This window comes from Pseudoliparis swirei, chromosome 2 (assembly GCF_029220125.1).
Source record: "Pseudoliparis swirei isolate HS2019 ecotype Mariana Trench chromosome 2, NWPU_hadal_v1, whole genome shotgun sequence".
Classification (NCBI taxonomy): Eukaryota; Metazoa; Chordata; class Actinopteri; order Perciformes; family Liparidae; genus Pseudoliparis; species Pseudoliparis swirei.
The window spans coordinates 521,863-546,983 of record NC_079389.1 but is presented as its reverse complement, the minus strand read 5'-3'; the positions used below and the strand labels follow the sequence as shown (position 1 = coordinate 546,983).

The 25,121-nt window shown below is 42.4% G+C and overlaps 1 protein-coding gene across 1 annotated transcript; it reads left to right on the top strand.

Moving 5' to 3' along the window:
- Positions 1–18,855, top strand: LOC130207013 (ribosomal RNA processing protein 1 homolog B-like). Its single transcript, XM_056435377.1, has 16 exons — positions 1–193; positions 687–769; positions 1,147–1,204; positions 1,888–1,973; positions 2,607–2,668; positions 4,997–5,126; positions 5,791–5,855; positions 6,348–6,544; positions 7,259–7,362; positions 7,826–7,923; positions 8,574–8,593; positions 8,691–8,843; positions 9,582–10,984; positions 11,068–11,232; positions 12,064–12,130; positions 18,394–18,855. The coding sequence occupies exons 1-16, from the start codon at positions 67–69 to the stop codon at positions 18,612–18,614; spliced, it is 3,039 nt and encodes a 1,012-aa protein (XP_056291352.1). The 5' UTR covers positions 1–66; the 3' UTR covers positions 18,615–18,855.
- Positions 18,856–25,121: the final 6,266 nt, after the last annotated feature.

The window sequence follows — 25,121 nt, the reverse complement described above, 5'->3', positions numbered from 1 at the left end:
TGGGAGGAAGAGGGAGCGAAGTGAAGAGGAAACGTGTGTAGAGTCTCCACGTGAATCGGTGTGAACATGACGTCGGTTCAAGAGCCGGAGGTGCAGCTCGCGCAGAGATTAGCCTCCAACGAGAAGCCCGTCCGGGCCAAGGCCATGAAGAAGCTGAGGAAGTACATATATGTCAGGTCTCACGTCGAGGCAGGTAAGAACCGCGCGAGCCCGCTAACTGGTTAGCGCTGACGGAGCTAACGAGCAACAACTCTAAAGCTAATATTAACTTCGCTTGAAAATGTGTCACACGGTAACGCAACATGTTAACAGCGGCTGATGAAACTATAACAGGGAGTTGGTCCCAGTGGGGCGCTCGTGTGGTGCTGGGAGTTAACCTACACTTGGGGCGCACGTGTAGCTGTTGGGTCAGATGTGTGTAATTAAGTTAGCTAGCTAAAGTAACAGTTGACCATCATTTAACTTGTAATATAGCCATTAACCTTGTTACTGTACTTGTTGAAATATAATATTATTTCCACTGTCAAAATTCGTTATTGATGAGTTGCCTAAAAATGATGACTACAATTACTCTGCAGTTATGGTATGGAGGTTACCTGGATGCTGGACTCGGGACATGCCTCACACTGTCACGTGACCCTTGTATCTGGGACTCGGGACATGCCTCACACTGTCTTCTTGTGCAGGTGGATTCAACAGCGAGGAGCTGCTCAAGCTGTGGAAGGGTCTGTTCTACTGCCTGTGGATGCAGGACAAGCCACTGCTCCAGGTATGCTCTGTTTGTGTGTGTGGGGGGGGGGGGGGCTTACAGACTCAGATCATGCGAATGGGAACTGCTGTCAGTACCCGCAGTGCATTTCAGCCCATTTGAGACATACAATTAGTTATTTGCGTTGGAGCAGGGTCATCCTTCAATCAGAGGATCAGTGCTTGGATCACGTGTGTGTGTATATACTCAATAATACATCTTTTATAAATAGATTATGTATATATTTTTCAGCCGATTGTTGCTATTAAGCCCACGGGCTGAGTCGCGGGCCACTAAAGCTGTTGAGATGTGCCCCGTAATCACATGTTGGAGTCGGTCACACCTCTCCTGCCTCATCTGATATTTCTGTTCATGCCGTCTTCTCTCTTCCTCTTCAGGAGGAGCTGTCCAACCAAATCTCTTCCCTGATCCACAGCTTCCAGGATATTGACGGACGTAAATTGCCCACGTCTGATTCTTATAATCTCGTAGGATTTATCGACATGGAACTTTTTTAACTTTTCATACGCCCGACACTCCTACTGTTACACAAACTCACACACTTGCATATTGCCACATGCACACTGCGTCAGTCCATCCTCGTCATCGGCTGTGCGCTGTGATGAAGATCGCCACATTAAGTGGACATGATTTTAATGGAAAAACAAAAAGATCACTTGTAAACAGTCTGTCTGTTTCATGTTCTGAGTTAAAGAAATTTTCCAGCACGAGTTTTCTTTTTATTCAGGGTGTAGCATCAATTACAATCTAGTGTTGCGCTATTATCGTGCAGATGAAATGTCTCTGCAATCTGACCTTATGCACTTTATTTTTCATGTTGACAGAGTGCTGATTTGAAATGATCCGATAGCAAAGTCATAGCACCAGACACGCGTTGGATTGCGAGCCGTGTTTCTGTGCATGTTGTGTTGCACATCTGCTGCCAGCAGGTCGATACTTCTCTAGAGCTGCTTGTGGAAAACCAAAGCACGATGTGCAAATATATCATCAATGTCGAAGGGTGTAATCTATTAAGAGATAACAGTTGAGTCACACACCTAGGCTACCGTTTAAACTAAAAACAGCTTGTGCAACCATGTGCTGTACTTTTCATGATGACAATGTGCCATTTCCTGCAGAACTGTTGTACCTGGAGAGCTTCCTGCAGACCTTCAAGAGGGAGTGGACTGGTATCGACAGGCTGCGCATGGACAAGTTCTTCCAGGTTTGTGTGAAGAGGAGTTTAATGTGAAGTGGCTCTTCCAGTAAGATGTTTCACTCTGGCACGATGTCTTCTGGTTAAGAAATTGTGGAGGCTGATGTTGCCTTACACAAAAGAGAATGATCTGGGACCATTAAAAAGAACAGAGCATTACTCTGTTAATAGTACCAGCTGTGCTTTTTACCTCCATCTGCCTGATGGATCGTGGAGGTCTCCATCGTGGAATATGCCTACTATGAACTATTCATACACTCTGTCATATTCATTGAATGTATTTTAACTCTAAATCTGTCCTTCTGGTCACATGACATCTATTGCACCTGTCCATCCTGGAGAGGGATCCTCCTCTGTTGCTCTCCTGAAGGTTTCTTCCCTTTTTTCCCCCTGAAGGGTTATTTGGGAGTTTTTCCTGATCCGATGTGAGGTTTTGGGGCAGGGATGTCAATGTGTACAGATTGTAAAGCACTCCGAGACAAATTTGTGAAATTGGGCAATACAAATAAACTGAATTGAATTGAAGAGGGAATTCCGTAACCAGCAAAGATCAAAACACATACAGAAAGAGGAGGATTAAAGGGTTGCCCGTGAAGATCAGCGTTGATGTTCTTGTTGCTTACAGCTGTCTTCTGTCCACAGCTGGTTCGCTTCATGTTCAGACAAACGTTTGAGGTGCTGAAGAGGAAAAACTGGGACAGCAGGTAATCTACTGAAACTCTTACCTCCAGACCTTTTTGCATACCTGCAAACTTGTCACCTTTCGGTGAAATTCACTGTTTTGAACTCAAAATAGGTCATCCCCGTGAATCGAGAGAAGTGGCGCAGCTTTAGAGACCTTACTTTGGCTTAAAAAATAAAAAGATGCCAGAAGTGAAATGTTTCAGTCTGTAAAGTTCTGTAACTACAGCTGCTCATCCTGATGAACTGTGTATCATCTGGTCAGAGACTAACGGCCTCATAGTGTATAATCAATGCTATGATGGAACCATGTAGTTTCATTCATATCTGGCTGTATTAATACTAATATCACTGTCATTTGTTAAATGTTGAAAAAGTTGGTAAAAAGTGAACCATACAGATGTTTTATTTATTACTATTATAGATAAATATTAGGGCTGTGAAACGATTAACATTTTTAATCGGGTTAATCACAGGTTTTTGTGGATTAATCATGATTAATCACATATTACCGATATTCTCGGTATATTTTGTGAGAACATAGAGATTTATGACAAAAGACGGATATATACATTTATACATTCTTCTATACAATGGTGCTGCAACTCAGCAGTTATTTAGCAGTTTTCTTCCATATGGAACATTAATACATCTTCATCCTAAACAGAATGTTTAACCCTCCTGTTACCTTTCGGGTCAATTTGACCCCATTCAATGTTTAATGTCGGTGTTCTTTGGGGTCAATTTGACCCCAGGCTGTTTTTCACTGTGTCAAACATATCAGAAATATCAACTTTTTTATTTATTTAAAGGGCTATTTAGGTAGTCAACAAACAAACATAAAGTACCTCACACTTAAACTTGGGAAACAATATTAATTCTAATAATTTTCTGGAGGTTTTAATTGCTGGGGTCAAATTGACCCTGAGGGTAAAATATGTTAGTAAATGTAAAGGTAACAGGAGGGTTAAACAGAGCATGTTTCTCTTGTTTGTCAACCATTAACTCCACCATGATACAATCTAAAGGTGGACAGATTGACAAGTGACTTTTTTTTTGCTCGGTCCCGATGCGCGCGCACGGAGCTCTGTGGCGCGCCAGACGGAGATCGATAAGTGTTAACGCAACGCGTAGAGACAGAGATGACATGCTGCTGTGGAGATACGATCAACAACAGACGTTTAGTTTAATAAAAGAACAAAGACGTGCTATAGAGAACATGTCAGGGGCGGGCCAATCTTTTTATGTCATGCGATCTACCGACACTACGCGCGATCGACTGGCAGGTCGCGATCGACGTGTTGAGACCCTGATCTACAGGAAGTAAAAGTCGTAACAAGGTTTCCGTAGGTGAACCTGCGGAAGGATCATTACCGATGAACAGACCGTCTGCATGAGAGCGGACAGAGTTCAGATTGAAGTGGTGTATTGGAAGCTCATTTTGCAAGTGACTTTTTTTTCGTCCCAACGACCAACAACAGACGGATTGGAAGCTCATTCTGCGCATGCGTTAAATGCGTAAAAAAAAAAAACTAGTTAAACCTGTAATTGGATTAACTGAGTTAACGCGTTATTTTTCACAGCACTAATAAATATACAAGTCTCGTATTTATGGTACCATATTGTTTTTATGGTATTGTATTGAATTCTGGTATCGTGTATCGTGATATTTATGGCAGGTATGTAATATGTATAGAAGTTATAATAAGAGTATCATGACAAACAGGTAGAGACAGAACAGATTCAGGGAAAAGTCCATGAGGACTGTTCAGGGAAAAAAAAGGAAGTTGGTTCATGAATGACTTTAACCATATTATATATAATGACAATGTATATTTGTGATTACAATCATTACAGGGCTGAGTCAGAGCGGAGGACCTTTTGTTCTTAAACTGTTTATTATCATTGTTTAGATTTGTGGTCAGAACAATAAAATTACTGGAGTTGTGGTTCTAAAAGCTTTGAGGCTTCAAACGTGGATGTGGTGTGGTGACAAAAAAGAAAAGAAAAGTCACCTGCACCCCCCCCCCCCCCCTTGTCACCTTTTTCACCCCTCATGAGTTTGCAGGTATGTTTTTGGTCACCTTCACGTCGTTTCCTAAAGCTCATAAATCTGTCTCCTCATAACTCTGTCCCGTGTCTCCTCATAACTCTGTCCCTTGTCTCCTCATAACTCTGGCCCGTGTCTCCTCATAACTCTGTCTCCTTATAACTCCTCATAACTCTGTCCCGTGTCTCCTCATAACTCTGTCTCCTCATAACTCTGGCCCGTGTCTCCTCATAACTCTGGCCCGTGTCTCCTCATAACTCTGGCCCGTGTCTCCTCATAACTCTGGCCCGTGTCTCCTCAGTACGATTGACCGGTTCCTGGAGCTGCTGACGGCTCAGCTCCTGCAGAGCGGCAGCGGGGCTCCACTCGGGCTGCAGTTCCACGTCCTGGACATTTACATGACGGAGCTGGCAGCCGTGGGCTCAGCGGAGGTACAGCCACTGTTTACAGGACGCTCTTATCATGTGTGATGAACAGGCTGTCTTTAATATCATTAATAAACCTTTATTCAATAAACAGGTAATATTTTGATCGCCGTGTATTTGTGTGCGTGCGTGTTATTCGCATAAGTAAAAAAGTATTAAACCGAATCGCATGAAATTTGGTGGGATGTTTGGTTATTATCCGGGGACCATTTGATTAGATTTTGGGATCGATCGGGTCAAAGGTCAAGGTCATGAAAAGGTAAACATCTTCTTTTTACCATAGCGCGGTCAATTTATATCCAATTGGCATGCAACTAATGCCATAATGTTCATAATTAAATGCCCAATCTTGTGATATGCGCTCTACCGAGTGCCCGTTCTAGTTCTTACTGTTGTAATGCTGTTTATTTGCTCTTTATTGTTGTTGCTGTGTCTTTGTTTTGACCGTATGCCGCTGGAGAACTTTTCAAAGTGCTCTACACGATGTTTTATGATCACAGAGCCTCGAGCCTCTTCTTCCTCTGGAATTGTTTACACTTTGACTTTTGCTGTATGTTGGTGTGTTACGTTTACAATATGAACTAATTTTAATATAAAAATAGTTCCAGTTCTTTTGTTATGAGAAAACAAGTGAATGCCAAAACGATCCTGATGTCTTTTGGTTTCACAGCTCACAGCTGATCAGAACTTGATCTTCATCGAGCCGTTCTGCAAAACAGCAGCAAGGACCAAAGAGTGAGTCGCTCTATTTAATGATGTCTTACACTGGAGAGTTTGTGTGTCATTTTAAAATATAAATAAGTTTATCATGCAGTGTATTTGATGCTGGTGGAGTTTTTGTAAATTTGTCAAAGTGTCTTTGCTGTGATTGGCCACAGTAGAATAAAACCGACGCACGTACACGAGCGTTCAACGGTTTAGAGTTGAGCTGTGACCCCGATGGCTCAAACTGCTCGTCTTGTTTTTTGCTACTAATCTTTGGGGTCAGATCGATCTCAATAATTGCAAATGCACACAGAGAGACTCACCAATGCAAACACACAGATTTCACAAACCAATGCAGTGCGATCGACAAACAAATCGTAATTTACTCATGTGAGCATTGGAATGTTTTTGTGAATCTGTGTTTGCCTTTGTGAGTCTCTCTGTGTGCATTTGCACTTATTGAGACTGATCTGACCCCGAACTCGTCTGGCGCTAACCACTTCTCCCATCGGTCCGTCCCAGTCGGCCTCTCTTCAGCGCCATCTGCAACAGCATGCTCAGCACCATTATTGACCAGGCCCCCTTCGCCATCGAAGACCTGATGAAAGAGTTGAAGGCAGCCGAGGACTCTGACTCCGGACAGGCGTCCGAAGAGGACAACGACGAGCTGAACGAGAAGACGAGCAAACCGGTCGACGAGAAGAGGCGACCGATGAACGGTACCGTCACAGAAAAGAGCGTCAACGGATTTAATAATAATCCATTTAATTTCTATAACGCTTTTTACGATACTCAAAGACACTGAACATGTTACATTGATACAGCGTAGACACATCTATGGGGAGCGATTGAGGGTTAAGTGTCTTGCTCAAGGACACCTCGACTAGGGCGGGGAATTGAACCGCTCGGTTTTCTGACCTATGCCCTCAATTTAATAGATCGGCCACAAATAATAATTTATTTTCTTGCGTCGCTAATTAAATTGTATAACACATTTGAAAACATGCTAGAGATAATGGTACAGCTGGGCGGCGACTTATTGGGCTCAACAGACAAGAGGTCAATGCCTACAAATTGATGTCCAGTAGCTGTTCATTGGCTCTTAATGCTCCATGCTCCAGTGTGGTTCTGACCACTCGGTGGTACTACAGTCTGCCTCACACACTGTAGACTTGGAGAATCAGTCTATTGGTCACCCCCCCCCCCCCCCCCCCCCCCCGTCTACTGAGTAAGATGCCAACAAGCCAGACACGTTTCTCCTGCAGCCCGAGCGTTCCTTTGTGCCGTCTATAGATTATGATAATGATACAATTTATTATCTATCCATGCAATGTTGTCATTGTTGTTGACAGACGCACTATGTGTGTCATCGGATGTACTAGCAAGTGTTTACGTTTTTATGAGGTACATTTTGCTGTTTTTTTAAATTCCAGGCATTGCCTCAAATGAGGACGAGGGTAATGATAGTGATGATGCTGAGCTGGAAGAGTCCGACAGCGAGGTGTCGTGTGATGGGGATGCCGAACAAGTCCTCCAGGTGAGGGCTTTCTCTTTGTATTCAGGCCTTTTCTCTTAGGATTTGTGGTCTAGTCGCACATTTCACAATCTTATTTTTGATGCATGCCATTTGTTGAAGAGATGAAATAAGATCTGTGGTTGAAATGAGCTTGAGAGATTTGAAAAGCATTACCCAACTCTGTGTATTAAAGAGGCGTTGGCTAAAGAGAGGCTAAAGCACACAAGTCGGCTGTTAGCGTTGTTGTTGTTTACATCCTCAGTAGCAGCCAAGAGAAGGTTGATGACTGGAAGTCATTCATTCTTACGCTCTTGATTTTCTGTCTCTTATGGATCGGTCAGAGTTTATCATCACAAACATTCTTCCACTTCTAAGAAATGACTTGAACACATAAGTTCACTCGTGAGTGCTACTGGGATGATGGACATCTGAACCGGTAATTAATTGGTGTTGATTTGTAACGAGGTGTTTGTGTACTTTTCAGTTTGACTACGCCGCCCTGGCCGACAAGTTGTTTGAGTTGGCCAGTCGCAGCAGCACGCCCAGCAGGAACCGACAGAGGCTCTACAAGATCATCAAAGTGTGAGTAGGGTTTGGTCCCGAAATCCGGTGCCAATGTGAACGAACCAAAACGCAACGCACATATCGGTGCTTCCTTCCGGTGCCTGAGCCGATTGAAATTGAAAAAACTATTATTTTGAACTTCTCTTGTGACTACGCCCTGTCAGCAGGTTACGATAGCCTATCATATTTAACTTTGACAGCGGAGGCATGCGCCGTGTGACTGCGTGAGCCCGTGCGGAGCACACCAGCGTCAGGCTGGGCGCGATGGGGAGACCGTCACCGGTCCCCCTGAACACGTGGAGACCAATGATGACAAGAGCAACCTGAACTCAGATTAGTACCGGAACGTTGACTGCAAGTCTTGCATTCATAAAAGTAGGCCAACAAATAATAAATGAGCCAAGTAGCCATTATAACCATGTTTAAGTTAGCTCGTAGCTAGCGCTAGCTCGCAGGCGACTCCTGCATCGGTCCTAGACGTCCATCAGTTCAGCATCAGACGGTCCAGTCAGTGTTGCATATCCAGTGTTTCTGGTGTGTTTTCACAGCTATAAGCAAACTATATATCATAAAAGAAACGTGGTACCAGATAATCTCTACTCCTGCACCATGAATGATCTCTACCTCAATCCAAACTCATCCATGTTTTCTGCTCTCTGGTGTTGCAGTCTGCGTGACCTGAATGAAGGTAAGACTCGATCACATCTAGTTCTCTTGATATTTCTGAAAACCGAATTGTTCTTGACCGTTGACCTCTCTCTGTCTCCTCCTGTATTTCCCCTCAGGCGTCTTTCCTCAGGACGAATACCCCGAGGAGGTCTCCACGGATGAAGACGACGACATGTTCGGCAGCAGGAAGATGATGATGAAGAGAGGAAGAGGAGGGGGTCTCATCGGGGATACCGATGAGGGCGTGCCAGGAGCCAAGAAGAGTAAAGGTATCGCATGATGTCACCTCTACCTCCTGTGCAGAATGTATTGATCCCTGATGACCAACAAGTAAACAAACAAATTAGTGACGAGTTAAATCATTCAAACGGAGTGTAAAACATTCTGTATTCATGTGTGTAGGTAAATGTGACGCAGGTTCAATCCCCAGTTGAACTGTTGAGGCTTTCAGGGATCTCAAGAATCCATCAAGCTGCTCTAGACACCGGTAGTGAGTGATGCAACCTTCCTGCCAACATGATTTGAAGTTTCCCTTTTTGTGGAAGAAAAAATTATCTGTGATTAACATTCTGCCGGCCCAATCGAGCGGTATGATTTCATACCTGAACCAAGACCAGGTTGTGTTTTTTGGTCTGTGGACCATAAAGCCATCTCAGCCTCTCGCTGTCAGGAACATCTCCACACAGCTCACTCTCCTGGAATTCCTTAGCAGGCATTATTATTCTTTCAGAAGCTTTAGCTGAATAATGCTCCAGAGTTGCGATACATTTAGGCAAAATGAACTGTTGTCATTGACGACCTCTCGCCTTAATAAATGTGACTGAGAGGTTCAATTGGTATCCACACGTCTCCCCATCACAGACACGCCCACTTTACACTAATCATTGCATTTCAGGGGAAAACTAGGATGTTATCTTGTCCTATCTATCTGATCCTTTAATAACGCATATTGTATCTGATCCTTTAATAACGCATATTGTATCTGATCTATGTCTCTGCGACTTCAGGGGCGAAGAAGGAGGCCGACACAAAGCAAAGCAAGGACTCAGGCAAAGGTGACAATGAACCCGCTGACCTGAAAGATGACGATGAACCCGCTGACCTGACTGCAAATGAAAACAACAACAAGAAGAAGAAGAAGAAAAAGAGGAGAAAGAAGAAGACGAAAGTAGTGCAGAATAGAGATGCAGACGGATCTGAACCTGGGCAGACTGTTGCTCCAGCCCAATGTACAATCAAAGAGACTGAGGCAGGTCCGGCGTGTGATTTGGAAAAGGAAGTACTGACACAAAGTTCCCTCACAGCTGTAGAAGTGACGGAGGCAAATACTCCAGAGGTGCAGTCAGAAACTCTGCTCCCCTCTGCAGTGAAACGGCCTCCAGGTGCTGTGGCAGAAGAAAGCAGCCGACCCGGTGACGACATGCACCAATCTGTGAAGAACGGGGAGACCTGTGAGCTCAAAGCCGTGGAGCCAGAGACGACCTCCGAGGCCGACGCCTCGGACAAGAAGGGCCTGAAGGCTGAACTGCAGGCCGATGCACAGGCAGAAACCCTTCCACTTAATTATGACGAGTCTGCAGAAAACAACACGGCAACGACACCCGAAACGGATTGTCCAGCACCGGCCAAGCAGAAGAAGAAAATGATGGTGAAAGTCACTGTTGTGGTCACAGAAGAAGAGGAGGATGATGGCCCCGCCTCCGTACCGGAGAAGCAAACTGATTCATTAGCCCCATGCGGTGAGGAGAGTAAGAACATTGACCTCAAAGGACCACCGGTGGAGGCTCAACTCGAAGAAGTCGAATCACAAGACGCCGCCGCAGCGCCACTCGCAAAGAAGAGGAAGAAGAAGAAGAGCAAGCAGGAGGATGATGGCCCCGCCTCCGTACCGGAGAAGCAAACTGATTCAATAGCCCCATGCGGTGAGAACATTGACCTCAAAGGAACAACGGTTGAGGCTCAACTTGAAGAAGTTGAATCACAAGACGCCACCGCAGCGCCACTCGCAAAGAAGAAGAAGAAGAAGAGGAAGAACAAGCAGGAGGATGAGAGCGCTGTCGTCCAATTGAACAAGAAGAGGAAAAATAACCCAAATGAATGTCCGACTTCAGTGGCAGATGAAGCTGTGGAGGCTGAGATCACCGTGACGACGCCAGCAAAGAAGACGAAAAAGAAGTCGGCGGTTGCCCCCGCGGACGTGGAAGATACAAGCCAGTCGCCGGTGGCGTGCATAGTCGATGCAGAACTCTCGAGTGAAACCCAAGTCGTCTCCTCCTCTGTGAAACCCACAAAGAAGAAGAAGAGGAAGATCCCAGTGGTGTTTGAGTACGAGGCCGATGAGCTGGAGGCGGCATCCATCAACGGGGTCGCCGAGGAACCCGCCGCCACCAAGAAGTCAAAGCCCGACAGCGTGAGTGTTCCCTGAGGTCAAAGGCCTCGTCGCTCTGATGACACCGAGTTATAACTAACTTGTACATTCACTTTCCATTTCAGGACGTTGGGCAGCCGTCCACTCCTAAAAAGTCCCAAAAAAAGAAGGCGAAGGCTTCCCGGGGGTCGGAGTCTGACTTTGTCACCTTTCAAAGCAACGCCACCGTCCCAACGCCACTCTTCTGCAAAACCAGGGGGGGAGCCAGCACGCCGCTGTCCAGCAAGAAGGTAAAAGTCATCAACATTCCCAACTACACAAGCGACAACGATCAGTGAGGAAAGGCCCATGTTTTACTCCTGGGGGACAGTGGTTTCAGATGATGTGGCGTGTAATGTATGCGCTGGTTTTTGTTCTGGTTTCGTTCATTAAATATGGCAAATGCACAAGCTTATGTCGAGTCTATTTTTCCTTTATGGAGTCAAATATTTATGCATTTCAAGTCAGAAACTCCGTTATTGCCTCAACACTGGGGAACGAGAGTGGACCGGATGATAATGGCGGAGATTTCACAAAATGTTTGGTCATTAAAATTTGGTTTGAAGTCCTGGAGACCCATTGGTCAACATGTGTGCTCACCCGGGGTGCTCCTTGGTCGCTTCCTGTGGTTTGCTGTGGTGAACGTCTGCGGCTCAGTGTAGACGGGGTCGTCCTTCGATAAGAAGAGTCAGTCATGAGCCGTTGCTGTATAAAGGGTTTGATGGTTCTGGTGGGCAGGTTGGCCCACTAGTGGACGAATGGGTGGATGACATGTCTTGTTACAGGGCTCTGAGCGATCTACAATCGTTTGTCAGATGATGCTCGTCAGGCTTTCCTAGGGACACGTTTGAGGTGTTGTAATGTTGATGTGCTCCTCCATCAAGAGCTGCATCCCAACCTGAGTGCATCTGTTAGTTGTTGGAATGATGGCGTATAATCTAAGGTACGAGGAGAAGCAGATGTTCTACCGATGCATTGACCAGATTCACTCTTGAATAAAAAATGTTACTTTCTCAAATATTGGTCTCTTAGAATATTTAAATCAGTATGTGTGACTTCTTTTCTATGTTTGTGTTTCACAGAAGACTCAAAGTCCCAAATCCGAGTCCAAGAAGGTGACCTTCGGGCTCAAGAATAACAAGACGGCTGGTAAGAAATTGGATACCGTTTGATATTTGTAATGTTTACTAAAGCTGTTTTTCTCAACTGATGTATTTAGAACAAACTGCAGTATGACCGGAATTAGAGGAAACGACTCTTTGGACGGACTTATTCTGTTTGTACATCAAGTAGAAACACAATTCTACAGTGTAGACGTCTCGCTGATTCCCTTATTTAGTAACCATAGCAACGCCATGTTGGCGCGTCGGCATGTGAGCAAATTAAACTATTTGTCTCCACATGGATGATGAAGAATGAAAGTCACCTGTTGGTGTGAAGGCTGTCAGTAGACATATGTACTAAATTGGAAATAAAGTGTTTATATATGTATATCAGGCATGAGAATCCCTCACCTTTCGGCGAAATTCGCCGTTTTGAAACCAAAATAGGTGACTTACGTGAATCGTGTAGATCCGAAGAGTTTTTGTTTTGGGGTAGGGGGGGGGGGTCAATTGGCCGGCCGGCGTTTATGAGATTGGAGTGGGACGCGGAGAAAGTGTGAAGTGTTGCTCTTCGCAATAAAACATCTTTGATGGGACGTGTCCCGTCTCGGCCAATCAGCGTCAAGATGTCTTCAGCATTTGGTGGTTTAGATTAGCTTGAATGTTAGACGCTACTTCTGCTGCTGTCGCGCTGCACGGTGGAGCGATGCTAACAAAGTACCCGTACGTTAAGAGCGATGTGATTTAGCATATTTTTAGTCTCAATACTTCATTAAAAGAGCGAACAGAGCGCACACGCTGCTCCGTGTCAAGCTGTCTGCACGCGCAGCGCAGCGCTCACAGCGAGGGGCGTTAAGTGGTGGAATTTTCGGCTTTAAATATAAAAAAAGATTCCAGAAGTGAAATGTTTAAGTTCAGTCTGTAAAGTTCTGTAACTCTACAGCTGCTCTTCCTGATGAACTCTGTATCCTCTGGTCAGAGACTAACGGCCTCATAATGTATAATCATTGATCAATGCTATGATGGCTCCATGTAGTTTAATTTATATCTTGCTGTATTAATACTAATATTACTGCTATTTGTTAAGTGTTGAAAAAGTTGGTAAAAAGTGAACCATACAGATATTTTATTTATTACTATTATAGATAAATATACCAGTATCGTATTTATGGTATACTGTTTTTATGGTATTGTATCATGATATTTATGGCAGGTATGGTTTAGAAGATCGTGACAACCAGGTAGAGGCAGAACAGACTGGAGGAACAGACTCGTGGCTCAGCAGAGCACAAGACTTGAAGACTTGTTCACGCCAACAACAAAAAAAGGAAGTTGGTTCATGAATGACCATATTATACACAATATTACTATTATTATAGTATTATAGGGCCCGATCACTGACTTGGTGTCAGAATGGAGGACCTATAGATTATCATACAACGTCCAACATCGATGTTCGTGGAAGTCACCACCAGCACCCCCCCCCCCCCCGCGCCTATCCTCCTCACCTTTTTCACCCCTGACCCGTTTTCATGCCTGGTATATGTGTGTGTGTATATATATAGATGTGTATATATATATACTAGGCTGTCAGCGTTACCGCGTTAATCTATGCGATTAATTTGGCCGCGTTAACGCACTAAAATATTTTTAAGAACTCGTCACACGAAACCTTCACCGTGATTTGTCAATCCGTTTGTCTGTCAACATTTCGGGAAAAAAACAACCAATGAACACTCAGTAAATCACAAAGGACCTCCCACTTCACAGTTGAGGCTCATTTAGTAGCCTGTCAGTCAGAGAACCAGAGATCACGGCGCGAGGACAATGAGCCTCATTACAGAGCTGAGATTGTTCTGGAATGTTTGATGTATAACACGTGGGGGTGTGTCACATGCAAAAGACTTTAAACGGTGAATTTAATTTATTTTGTAAAATGTATAAAATGCCCCCAGCCTCCAGAGGTTAACGTGACATATTTGAATGTCAGTCAGTTATCAAGGCCACTGGTTCTGCTGCTGTTCAATGTTAAAGATGACAGGACCAATGGGGTCTCAATATACTTCTTTTTTTTAACTAATCTGATGTTTCACTGAAGAAACAATTTATCATCCACGATATTAAATACCTCGCTGGCACTGTATATGTAGGAGCCTCTTTGAAAACACAGCTCTGTGTGAAGTTTGGTCTTTAAAAAGAAGGAAACAACTTTTAATCGCGATTAATTAATCGCAATTTCAAAATGTGCCATTAATTAGTTACGTTTTTTTAATCGATTGACAGCCCTAATATATACATATACACCCATGTATATATGTATGTATTAGTGCTGTGAAAAATAACGCCTTAATTCAATTAATTTTGTTACGACTTTTACTTCCTGTAGATCAGGGTCTCAACACGTCGATCGCGACCTGCCAGTCGATCGCGGCGTAGTGTCGGTAGATCGCATGACATTAAAGAGATTGGCCCGCCCCCTGACATGTTCTCTAGAGCACGTCTTTGTTCTTTTATTAAACTAAACGTCTGTTGTTGATCGTATCTCCACAGCAGCATGTCATTTCTGTCTCTTCGCGTTGCGTTAACACTTATCGATCTCCGTCTCGCGCGCCACAGAGCTCCGTGCGCGCATCGGGACCGAGCAAAAAAAGTCACTTGTCAATCTGTCCACCTTTAGATTGTATCATGGTGGAGTTAATGGTTGACAAACAAGAGAAAAATGCTCTGTTTAACCCTCCTGTTACCTTTACGAACATATTTTACCCTCGAGGTCAATTTGACCCCAGCAATTAAAACCTCCAGAAAATTATTAGAATTAATATTGCTTCCCAAGTTTAAGTGTGAGGTACTTTATGTTTGTTTGTTGACTACCTAAATAGCCCTTTAAATAAATAAAAAAGTTGATATTTCTGATATGTTTGACACAGTGAAAAACAGCCTGGGGTCAAATTGACCCCAAAGAACACCGACATTAAACATTGAATGGGGTCAAATTGACCCGAAAGGTAACAGGAGGGTTAAACATTCTGTTTAGGATGAAGATGTATTCATGTTCGATATGGAAGAAAACTGCTAAATAACTGCTGAGTTGCAGCACCATTGTATAGAAGAATGTATAAATGTATATATCCGTCTTTTGTCATAAATCTCTATGTTCTCACAAAATATACCGAGAATATCGGTAATATGTGATTAATCATGATTAATCCACAAAAACCTGTGATTAATCCGATTAAAAATTGTAATCGTTTCACAGCCCTAGTATGTATATATATTTATATGTGTACATATATATACTAGTGCTATGAAAAATAACGCGTTATGATTAAATTACAGGATTAATTAGTTACTTTTTTTTTACCGCATTTAACGCATGCGCAGAATGAGCTTCCAATCCGTCTGTTGTTGGTCGTCTCTAACCAGCAGCATGTAATTTTGTCTCTACGTGTCGTGTTAACACGACTCCGATCTCCGTCTCGCGCCGCAGAGCTCGGATGCCGGCGTGTGCGCGCACATCGGGATGGAAAAAAGTTATGTGCACCCCTGTGTATAAATGTATATATGTGATTAATCATGATTAATCCACAGAAACCTGTGATTAACCTAATTAAAAATTGTAATCGTTTCACAGCCCTAATATATACACTACCGTTCAAAAGTTTGGGATCACTTAGAAATGTCATTATTTTTCAAAGAAAAGCATTGTTTTTTTTCCCAATGAAGATAACATTAAATCAATCAGAAATACACTCTATACATTGTTAATGTGGTAAATGACTATTCTAGGTGGAAACGTCTGGTTTCTAATGAAATATCTCCATAGGTGTATAGAGGCCCATTTCCATCAACTATCACTCCAGTGTTCTAATGGTACATTGTGTTTGCTAATCGCCTTAGAAGACTAATGGATGATTAGAAAACCCTTGAAAACCCTTGTGCAATTATGTTAGCACAGCTGAAAACTGTTTTGCTGATGAGAGAAGCTATAAAACTGGCCTTCTTTTGAGCTAGTTGATTATCTGGAGCATCACATTTGTGGGTTCGATAAGACTCTCAAAATGGCCAGAAAAAAAGAACTTCCATGTGAAATTCGCCAGTCTATTCTTGTTCTTAGAAATGAAGGCTATTCCATGCGAGAAATTGCAAAGAAACAGAAAATTTCCGACAGCGGTGTGTACTACTCCCTTCAGAGAACAGCACAAACAGGCTCTAACCAGAGCAGAAAGAGAAGTGGGAGGCCCCGGTGCACAACTCAGCAAGAAGACAAGTACATTAGAGTCTCTAGTTTGAGAAATAGACGCCTCACAGGTCCTCAACTGGCAGCTTCTTTAAATGGTACCCGCAAAACGCCAGTGTCAACATCGACAGTGAAGAGGCGACTCCGGGATGCTGGCCTTCTAGGCAGAGTGGCAAAGAAAAAGCCATATCTGAGACTGGCCAATAAAAAGAAAAGATTGGTATGGGCAAAAGAACACAGGCATTGGACAGAGGAAGATTGGAAAAAGGTGTTATGGACAGATGAATCCAAGTTTGAGGTGTTTGGATCACACAGCCCTAGTATATATATACATGCGTATATATATACGTGTATGTATATATGTGTGTATATATTAGGGCTGTCAATCGATTTAAAAAAAATTACTAATTAATTGCACATTTTGAAATTCATTAATCGCGATTAAAAGTTTTTGTTTCTTCTAAAGACTAAATCTTCTAAATGAACGAGTAATCACTTCAGACAGCGTGTATTTTAGACACTTGTTTAATTGTATTATTTTTTTAAAGACAAAACTTCACACAGAGCTGTGTTTTCAAAGAGGCTCCTACATATAAAGTGCCAGCGAGGGATTTAATATCGTGGATGATAAATTGTTTCTTCAGTGAAACATCCAAATTAGTAAAAAAAGGTGTATTTGAGACCCCATTGGTCCTGTCATCTTTAACACTGAACAGCAGCAGAACCAGTGGCCTTGGTAAACTGACAAATATGTCACGTTAACCCTCTGGAGTCTGGGCTCATTTTCTCGATTTTACAAAAAAATTTAAATTCACCTTTTAAAGGCGTTTGCATGTGACACATCCCAGTGTTTCCCCCACCATTCTATCAGGGTGAGGCCCCGCCCCCCTGTAATTTTCTCTATCCCGCCAGATTACAGCAGAAGTAATGTAAAGTTCTTTTCTTCAAGACGTCTTTGTTCTTTTATTAAACTAAACGTCTGTTGTTGGTCGTCTCTACAGCAGCATGTCATTCTGTCTCCACGTGTCGTTCACACTTCTCGGCTCTCCGTCTCGCGCGCCGCAGAGCTCCATGCCGGCGTGTCTGCTCGCGCATCGGGGCGGAGCAAGAAAAAAAAGTCACCTGCACCTTCCGCCCCGCGTCACCGACACGTCGCCCTCTGCTTCTCTGTGAATATCGAGGAGCAGACGGGAGGAAGGAGGTGGACTGCTGTGGTTTGACACTCAGAGGAGTGCAACAACTTCAACGACACCGGAAGTAAACAAAGTTGCGTTAAAATATTTTAGTGCGTTAATCGCGGCCAAATTAATCGCATAGGTTAACGCTGACAGCCCTAGTATATATATACAGGACTGTCTCAGAAAATTAGAATATTGTGATAAAGTTCTTTATTTTCTGTAATGCAATTAAAAAAACAAAAATGTCATGCATTCTGGATTCATTACAAATCAACTGAAATATTGCAAGCCTTTTATTCTTATAATATTGCTGATTATGGCTTACAGCTTAAGAAAACTCTAAAATCCTATCTCAAAATGTTAATATTTCCTCAGACCAAGTAAAAAAAAAAGATTTATAACAGCTGAGTGTTTGTCAAGGCTCAGGAAACCCTTGCAGGTGTTTCGAGTTAATTAGACAATTCAAGTGATTTGTTTAATACCCTACTAGTATACTTTTTCATGATATTCTAATATTTAGAGATAGGATATTTGAGTTTCCTTAAGCTGTAAGCCATAATCAGCAATATTATAAGAATAAAAGTCTTGCAATATTTCAGTTGATTTGTAATGAATCCAGAATGCATGACATTTTTGTTTTTTTAATTGCATTACAGAAAATAAAGAACTTCATCACAATATTCTAATTTTCTGAGACAGTCCTGTATATGTGTGTATATATATGAATATATATAATTACGTTTATGTACGATTCCTGATGTTATACGTGGATTTATTTGGGGATTTGTAATGTGTGTAGTTCCAGGGCTCTAGTCTACCCCTGGAGTTTATAAAGCCATTAAAATGAGTTATGTTAATAATCTCTCACCTGAACCATTTAACTTCTCCCTGCAGAGTTTCGTAAGATGGACCGCAGCCTGCTGGTGAGTCCAGACGGCTCGTTACGAGTGCCCTTTGACCCCAAACAGAAACCCAAGTTCGGGGTCTTGAAGTCTCCACCCACACCCGCCACCAGAAAGACCCCCAAGGCCGTCAAGAAGGCCGTCAAGAAGGCCGGCACCAAGACTCCAAAGACCAAGACGATACGCCGACCCCTGGCGGCCGACTTCTTCTAGCTTGGAGCTCGTGAAGCGACTGATGGAGAACACTTCCCCGTTGGACATGTAAAGTGTAGTTTTTATTATCCATCAGTGTTGCTTTTTGCCTCCGTGTTGTTCAATGTTTTAATTGCTTCTTAGTTTTTCCATCTTAATCAAGTTCAGTTAATGTGTCATTGAGTTTCATGCAGCACATGTCAATAGATGTTATTTTGTGAAAAAGTGTCTTTAATAGAACAAAATAAACTGAACAAGTTTACGACGTCTCTTCATTACTTTTGATGCAATCGTAAGACAAATGTCAGAATACGGAATAAAACAAACGTTTTTGGAGCCACTTTTCTAATAAAGAAACTGACTACACTATTTTAGATATCTTCAGCCTTTAATTTGAAGGTCTGCCTGTCAACACTGGCTTCCTGTTTCTGTCTACAAACTGAAAACACTCGACTCCAACATGTGACGCTGACAGCGATGAAACCAGAAGGGCAGCCCGTAATATGACCTCGGCCTCTCAGCCTCATGAGGATCTTCTGTATAAACTCAATCCCCTGTGACCACGTTCCGTTAGAGACCTACGATGTGAGCTGATACTTGTGTGGTTCACTCCAGTTGTTCTGAAGTCCGTTAGAATAAAACTGTTCTGTTACTTTAACCTGAGAAGCCCGTGGGAAGCTTATTAGGACCTTTATGTCTACCTTTTGACTTGGTCAGTTTAAAAAAAAATTTTTTTTTAAAGACTATCTTGTGGCAGACATATTCCAGGTGGAAGACACGTCAATGTGCTGGAGCCTTCATAATCTGCCTCTACTGGGTGTTGTCTGATAAGTGAACCCTGCTGCTAAGTTTGTTTCTCAGCTACATCAATAATGGTCAAGGTGACCTGGTGAATGTTGACTCATCCAAGATGTTAATCCAAAAAAATCCTAATGACTAGAGTTTCTACTTCATCACCAACACCATGACTAACAATTGAATCGGTGTTTCGTGGAATGGAGTTGTTCACCCCTCCATCAGGAGAGCTCACTTGATTTTATGAAAAATATATGTTCAAACTTTTTTAGATACATTGGAAAAATCTAAATTGCATTAGTCTACCATAACATGTATTTTCTCCTAAATTTTATTTGCATTTTTAATTTGTGTTTTTCATGGAGTCATATAAATAAATAGAGATAAGACATCTGCTGTTCAAGGTGATAATGACCCGCTCACTCAAACTCAAGCCAAATGAGTCATAAGGATTTGAATTGAAAGTAAACTTTAGTTATGTTTAATTAAAATGTTAAGATGCATAAATTATATTATAAAAGACGCCAAAGGCCAGCACAGTCATCCTCTTGGTGCAGTCGTATGGATGTGCAGAGTGTAATGTTGTAGGACTTCTCAGAAACCATTTTGTATGTTTGGCTCCTCCCCTGATAAATGTGGCTGGTGTTTTGCCGCAGGGAAAAATGAAGGTTCCCGTCAGAATAGTATCTGTATGTCTCTCACAGGTGGGCTCGTTAGAAAGAGAGTGTGTGTGTCTGAGATTGGGATATATACGGTGAAAAATAAATGGCGGAAATAAATACAAGAAATACAAAATAATAGTAAGAGGATTACGACAAAAAAGATTAATGAATAAATGAAAACATTTATTAGAAATATCCAAATAATAACATCACTACGACATCTTTTGGAGGTTCAAACAAAGTAATAAATAAATTAGAAAGTTAAATCGTAAGAATTTCTTTCTTTTTTTAACACAGATATCTTTTGGCGGTTCAAAATAGATTCATAAATAAATGACTATGTATATAAAATAGTAAAAAAACAACTTAACACGTTATTGTGTAACTTTTACATTACACAATAACATAACTTTTTTATGAGTGCACAACAACTGATTGGAGGCCATGAAGAAATGCACCCAATCAAGGCAGACCGAATGTAAGGGCACAAACTTCCAGCTGCCCGGCTCTCTTCAGGCCTTCAGGGTCCAGACATTGTTCCTGGAATCATTTCTTGCATCACATTGGATCTAGAAAATGAAACAGCAGAAATCACAAAGATGAGTTTCCGGGTGTTTTTCCACAATTAGACCTGTCAGTGTTTTGAAGAAATGTTTCCCATTAGTGAACATCATCTTTAGTAATGTTGAAGATATCTTTCGATCTAAATACTCAACTTCACACGTTAGAATGTGTACTCCTCTCCTTTCTATCTATAGATCCAGCTTTCACAGAACAAAGTCACCTGAAGTCCTTCCATCTCTGAGTTAAAGGTCGAACCGTTTGTCCACTTCTAGCCCTTACAGCTGTTTGTGACTGCATTAACACAAATAAATCCCTCCCCCAATGTGTCACTTGAGGCCCAGATCCAGCAGGGTTTGCGATGAAACAAGAGTCGCCCCCTGGTGGCCAGGAGAGAGAAGGTAGCTTTAAGACATGAAGCAGAGCTTACCGGCATCATCTCACTCTTCTCCCCGGTAGCGGGGAGCTACCAGTGCTAGCTGTTGTTCCCTCCGGTAACCCGTGCGCCGGATGGTTGGGTAACTGTTGCAGAGTCGTAAGAGTCTACAGAAAGCCGCTGTGCACCAACCACTTCACGTTTCGAACCAGTTTTCCTGCTCAGCGACACACCCGCTGAGGAACACACCAGTCAGAAAATAGCGAAGCCACGGACCCTAGGATAAGCGGAGATACAGTCAGATTGTAATACCGCGGTGGTAATGGCGCCCGAGCCCGCCGCCGGAACTCACGACAGGAAATTGTATAGCGAATGTCGGTCTTTAAAACCTGATCTGATGAGGAGAGACGGCATTCATCGTTGATCACCGGACTTAATCTATGACAACCCAGGGTTCAGATCAGGAACCGGGAGCAGAGTTGTAGTTTAACACTTGACTTTAGAGTAGAGACTGTGTCTGTCCGTTAACACAATTATTTCAGCAGGATCTCTGTCATCTAAAGCTGTGTTACTGAATGATTTAATATCAGATAATCACATTGATTTATGTTCTCATTTGAAAGCCTTGTTCTTAGTCTTTCACATCCAACCTGGAAAACACTACAGCCAATTCAATTTGTGATTCTGTACCGCCACCAGGTCCATATTCAGAGTTTATATCTGAATTCTCAGAATTTATATCAAGTTTGGTTCTTAAAACCGATAAAGTTATTATTGTTGGAGATTTTAATATCCATGTGGATGTTGATAATGATTGCCTTAGTGCTGCATTCATCTCCTTGTTGGACTCGCTTGGCTTCTGTCAGAGAGTACAAACCCACTCACAGCTTTGGCCACAGCTTGATCTTGTTCTTACTTGACATTGAGCATTTGAACGTCTTCCCACAGAATCCTCTTCTGTCAGACCACAACCTCATAACTTTTGAATTTATACTACCTGTACTCCGTTAGTCAAACGACCACGTCTCAATATAACAGAGGACTCCTGGTCTAACTTTAGTCCGTCCCAGATTGATCATCTTGTTGACAGTGCCATAGGCTCTCTGAGAATGACACTGTCTGAAGAAGAAGACAGTGAGGAAGAGGAGGTTTGCTCAGACCCAAACTGAAAAGCAAAAAGCGTCAAGCTTGAAAGCATATGGCGTTCAACTAAACCCCAGGTTTCTCTTCAGCACTGTAGCCAGGCTGACAGAGAGTCACAGCTCTGTGGGCCGAGCATTTAACCAGTGCCAATCTGTCCTCAAGTGGAATGGCCTTGTATATTTGGAGGGTTTTCTCCTATCAACTGTGACCAATTATTTAACGGTTTCTCTTCGAACACGCCTACCTGTCTCTTGGACCCCATCCCGACGGCTGCTTTTAAAGACTTTTTGCCTTTATGGCGGCTCTCTATTAGATATTATCAATGTGTCTCTGCTAACAGGCCCACGTCACACTCCTTCAAGGTGGCTGTTATTAAACCTCTCCTGAAGAAGCCCACTCTGGATCCAGAGGTTGGCTAACTACAGACCGATCTCTAACCTCCCTTCCTCTCCAAGATCCTTGAGAAGTGGCATGCAATCAGTTGTGCGACTTTCTACATCATAATAGTTTATTTGAGAAATTTCAATCAGGATTTAGAAAACACCACAGCACGAGACGGCACTGGTGAAAATTACAAATGACATTTATCAGATCGATCTCAGTTTGTATTGTAAAACGATGACGCCGATAACCACCAACGTTAATCACGGAGTTCCACAAGGTTCTGTATACATGCTTCCTTTGGGCAATATTATCAGGAAACACTCCATAAACTTTCATTGTTATGCAGATGACACTCAACTATATTTATCGATAAAACCAGAGGAGAGCAACCAACTCTGTAAAATTCAAGCATGTCTTAAAGACATAAAACATGGATGACCTGCAACTCTTGATGTTAAACTCAGACAAAACGAGTAATTTTAATCGGCCCTGAGCACCTCAGAGATCAATTATCTGGTGATGTGGATTCGCATCCAACACCACTGTAAAGAATCTTGGCGTTATCTTTGATCGGGACTTGTCCTTTAACTCCTCAGGCACATCTTGTCTCAAAAGATGCAGAAAATTTTGGTTCGGCGTTCGTTACTCGAGACTGGATTAGTTGATCCAGAATGCTGCAGCGAGATCACATCACTCCTGCACTAGCTGCGATTGGTGATGCTCCATCATATCTTAAGGAGCTTGTCGTACCATATGCCCCCACTAGAGAGCTACGCCACTAAATGCGGACTACTTGTAGTTCGGCCAGCCTTTAGCCTTTGGTTATCAGTAGACTTAAGACCTTCCTTTGACAGAGCTTATAGTTAGGGCTGAATCAATAGCTGCGGGGGCGTTTTAGGATGCACTGAAGTCCTTTGACTTTTTACGTCTCATGGGTCATCGGACCATGAGACGGGCATAGATCCTATCTGCCTGATGGACGTCTGGTCTGGGTGGGAATTCTGCTCATGACTACGCCACTGTCCTGTTGAGACTCACTCCTCCTCCCCACCGCCATCTGCCTGATGGACATCTATTGCATCTGTCCATCAGGTTTCTTCCTTTTTCCCTGAAGGCAGGGATGTCTATGTACAGATTGTAAAGCACTCCGAGACAAATTTGTAATTTGTGAAATTGGGCTATACAAATAAACTGAATTGAATTGAATTGAATATACTTCTATACACCCAGAGGAGTCGCCCCCTGGTGGTCATTAGAGAGAATGCAGCTTTAAGACATGAAGTGAGTGAACTGAGGATCCGTCAGTGAAATCACATTGATGTTGAATTACATCACAGATGTTGTCGAAATCAAACACTGAAATACCAAAGTATAAAAAAAAGAATTAGTAACACCAACATCAGCTATTTATTGAAATACACCGGGGTGAGCAAACATACAGCTTCAACCTATTTTCATGCATTAGCTGAACAAATATCTTGCTATTGTTTTAGTATGACTGCATGGTCATATTGCAGTTAATTCTTATATAATAAAAATGATGCGTATGAAATACAATTATTTTAAAAGATAGCATTTTGAGTTGTGTGGCACACATGTTAAGGCCTAAAACATGGCATTATGTGCTGTGACAATAACAATATGGATAAACTGTGTGTCTAAATTAGGGTCTGTTCAGATCCATTGTTCCCATCATCTCTCAGTATTTCTGTGAGGTTGCTCTGTGCATCTCGGTGCTGCTAATCATCCATCAGTCTTCCCTATTCACCTCCAAAATGCAACAAATAGGTCATTTAGTTGATAAATATGCACTTTTGTAAAAAGAAACCAGCATGGTTTAACGATGTGTAATTAACATACATTAACAATTCTGTATTCCTGTGTATTTCCTGTGTATTTTTCTTTTGACTTGGGAACATTTGTAAGGATTGTTTGTTTCTATGGATTTTACAACCTGTATACTCCACACTGGCCTTTTCATTTTTGGCAAAGTGAAAACCTTTTGCCAAGTTGTGTGTTTGATTCCTGAATTCATGTCGTATGTGTACAGATTGTAAAGTGCAAATTGCTAATTTGTAATTTGTGATTTTGGGCAATACTAAATAAACTGAATTGAATTGAATGTTGTGTAAAGAAATAACATTAAAATGTGTCCTTGCTTTTTTCTGTTTTTTTCTGTTTTCTTCAGTCTGTCCCGGGGTTGTGTTTTTGATGGCTGTCTCTGCAGCGCACTACTAGAGTTTGGCTAAATTGGTCTAATACCTGGCGTGGAGTGGCCTTAAGTCTCAGCTGGAGGTGGCAGGTGTCATCCTAAATGATACGCTCCACCGACAGAAACCCACTTGGTGACACAGGCAGACACACAGGATTGGGAAGGAATCGTGATCCCTGATATGAACTAGGACTTTACTAACTGATCCCCCAAAGTTACCTCTGCTTTCACTTTAACCACCCAAAGTTTTGAGAAAAGAAATATAAGTTCAAGTTACAGTTGGGGAACTGCTAAAGTGGCTAAACAGTTCCCAATTAAAGAATTTTTTATTTTTGTTTTCTTAAACTTAAGATAAATGTAAAGATTAATAACAGTCTCGTCTGTGTGTTAAAAGA

What these genes read in the sequence shown, in the direction of transcription:
- LOC130207013 (XM_056435377.1), top strand. Translation starts at nt 67, where the DNA reads ATGACGTCGGTTCAAGAGCCGGAGGTGCAGCTCGCGCAGAGATTAGCC. An exon ending in CTTCCAGGATATTGACGGAC is followed by an intron (nt 1,205 to 1,887) that starts GTAAATTGCCCA and finishes CATTTCCTGCAG; the next exon opens with AACTGTTGTACCTGGAGAGC. An exon ending in ATGCCGAACAAGTCCTCCAG is followed by an intron (nt 7,363 to 7,825) that starts GTGAGGGCTTTC and finishes TGTACTTTTCAG; the next exon opens with TTTGACTACGCCGCCCTGGC.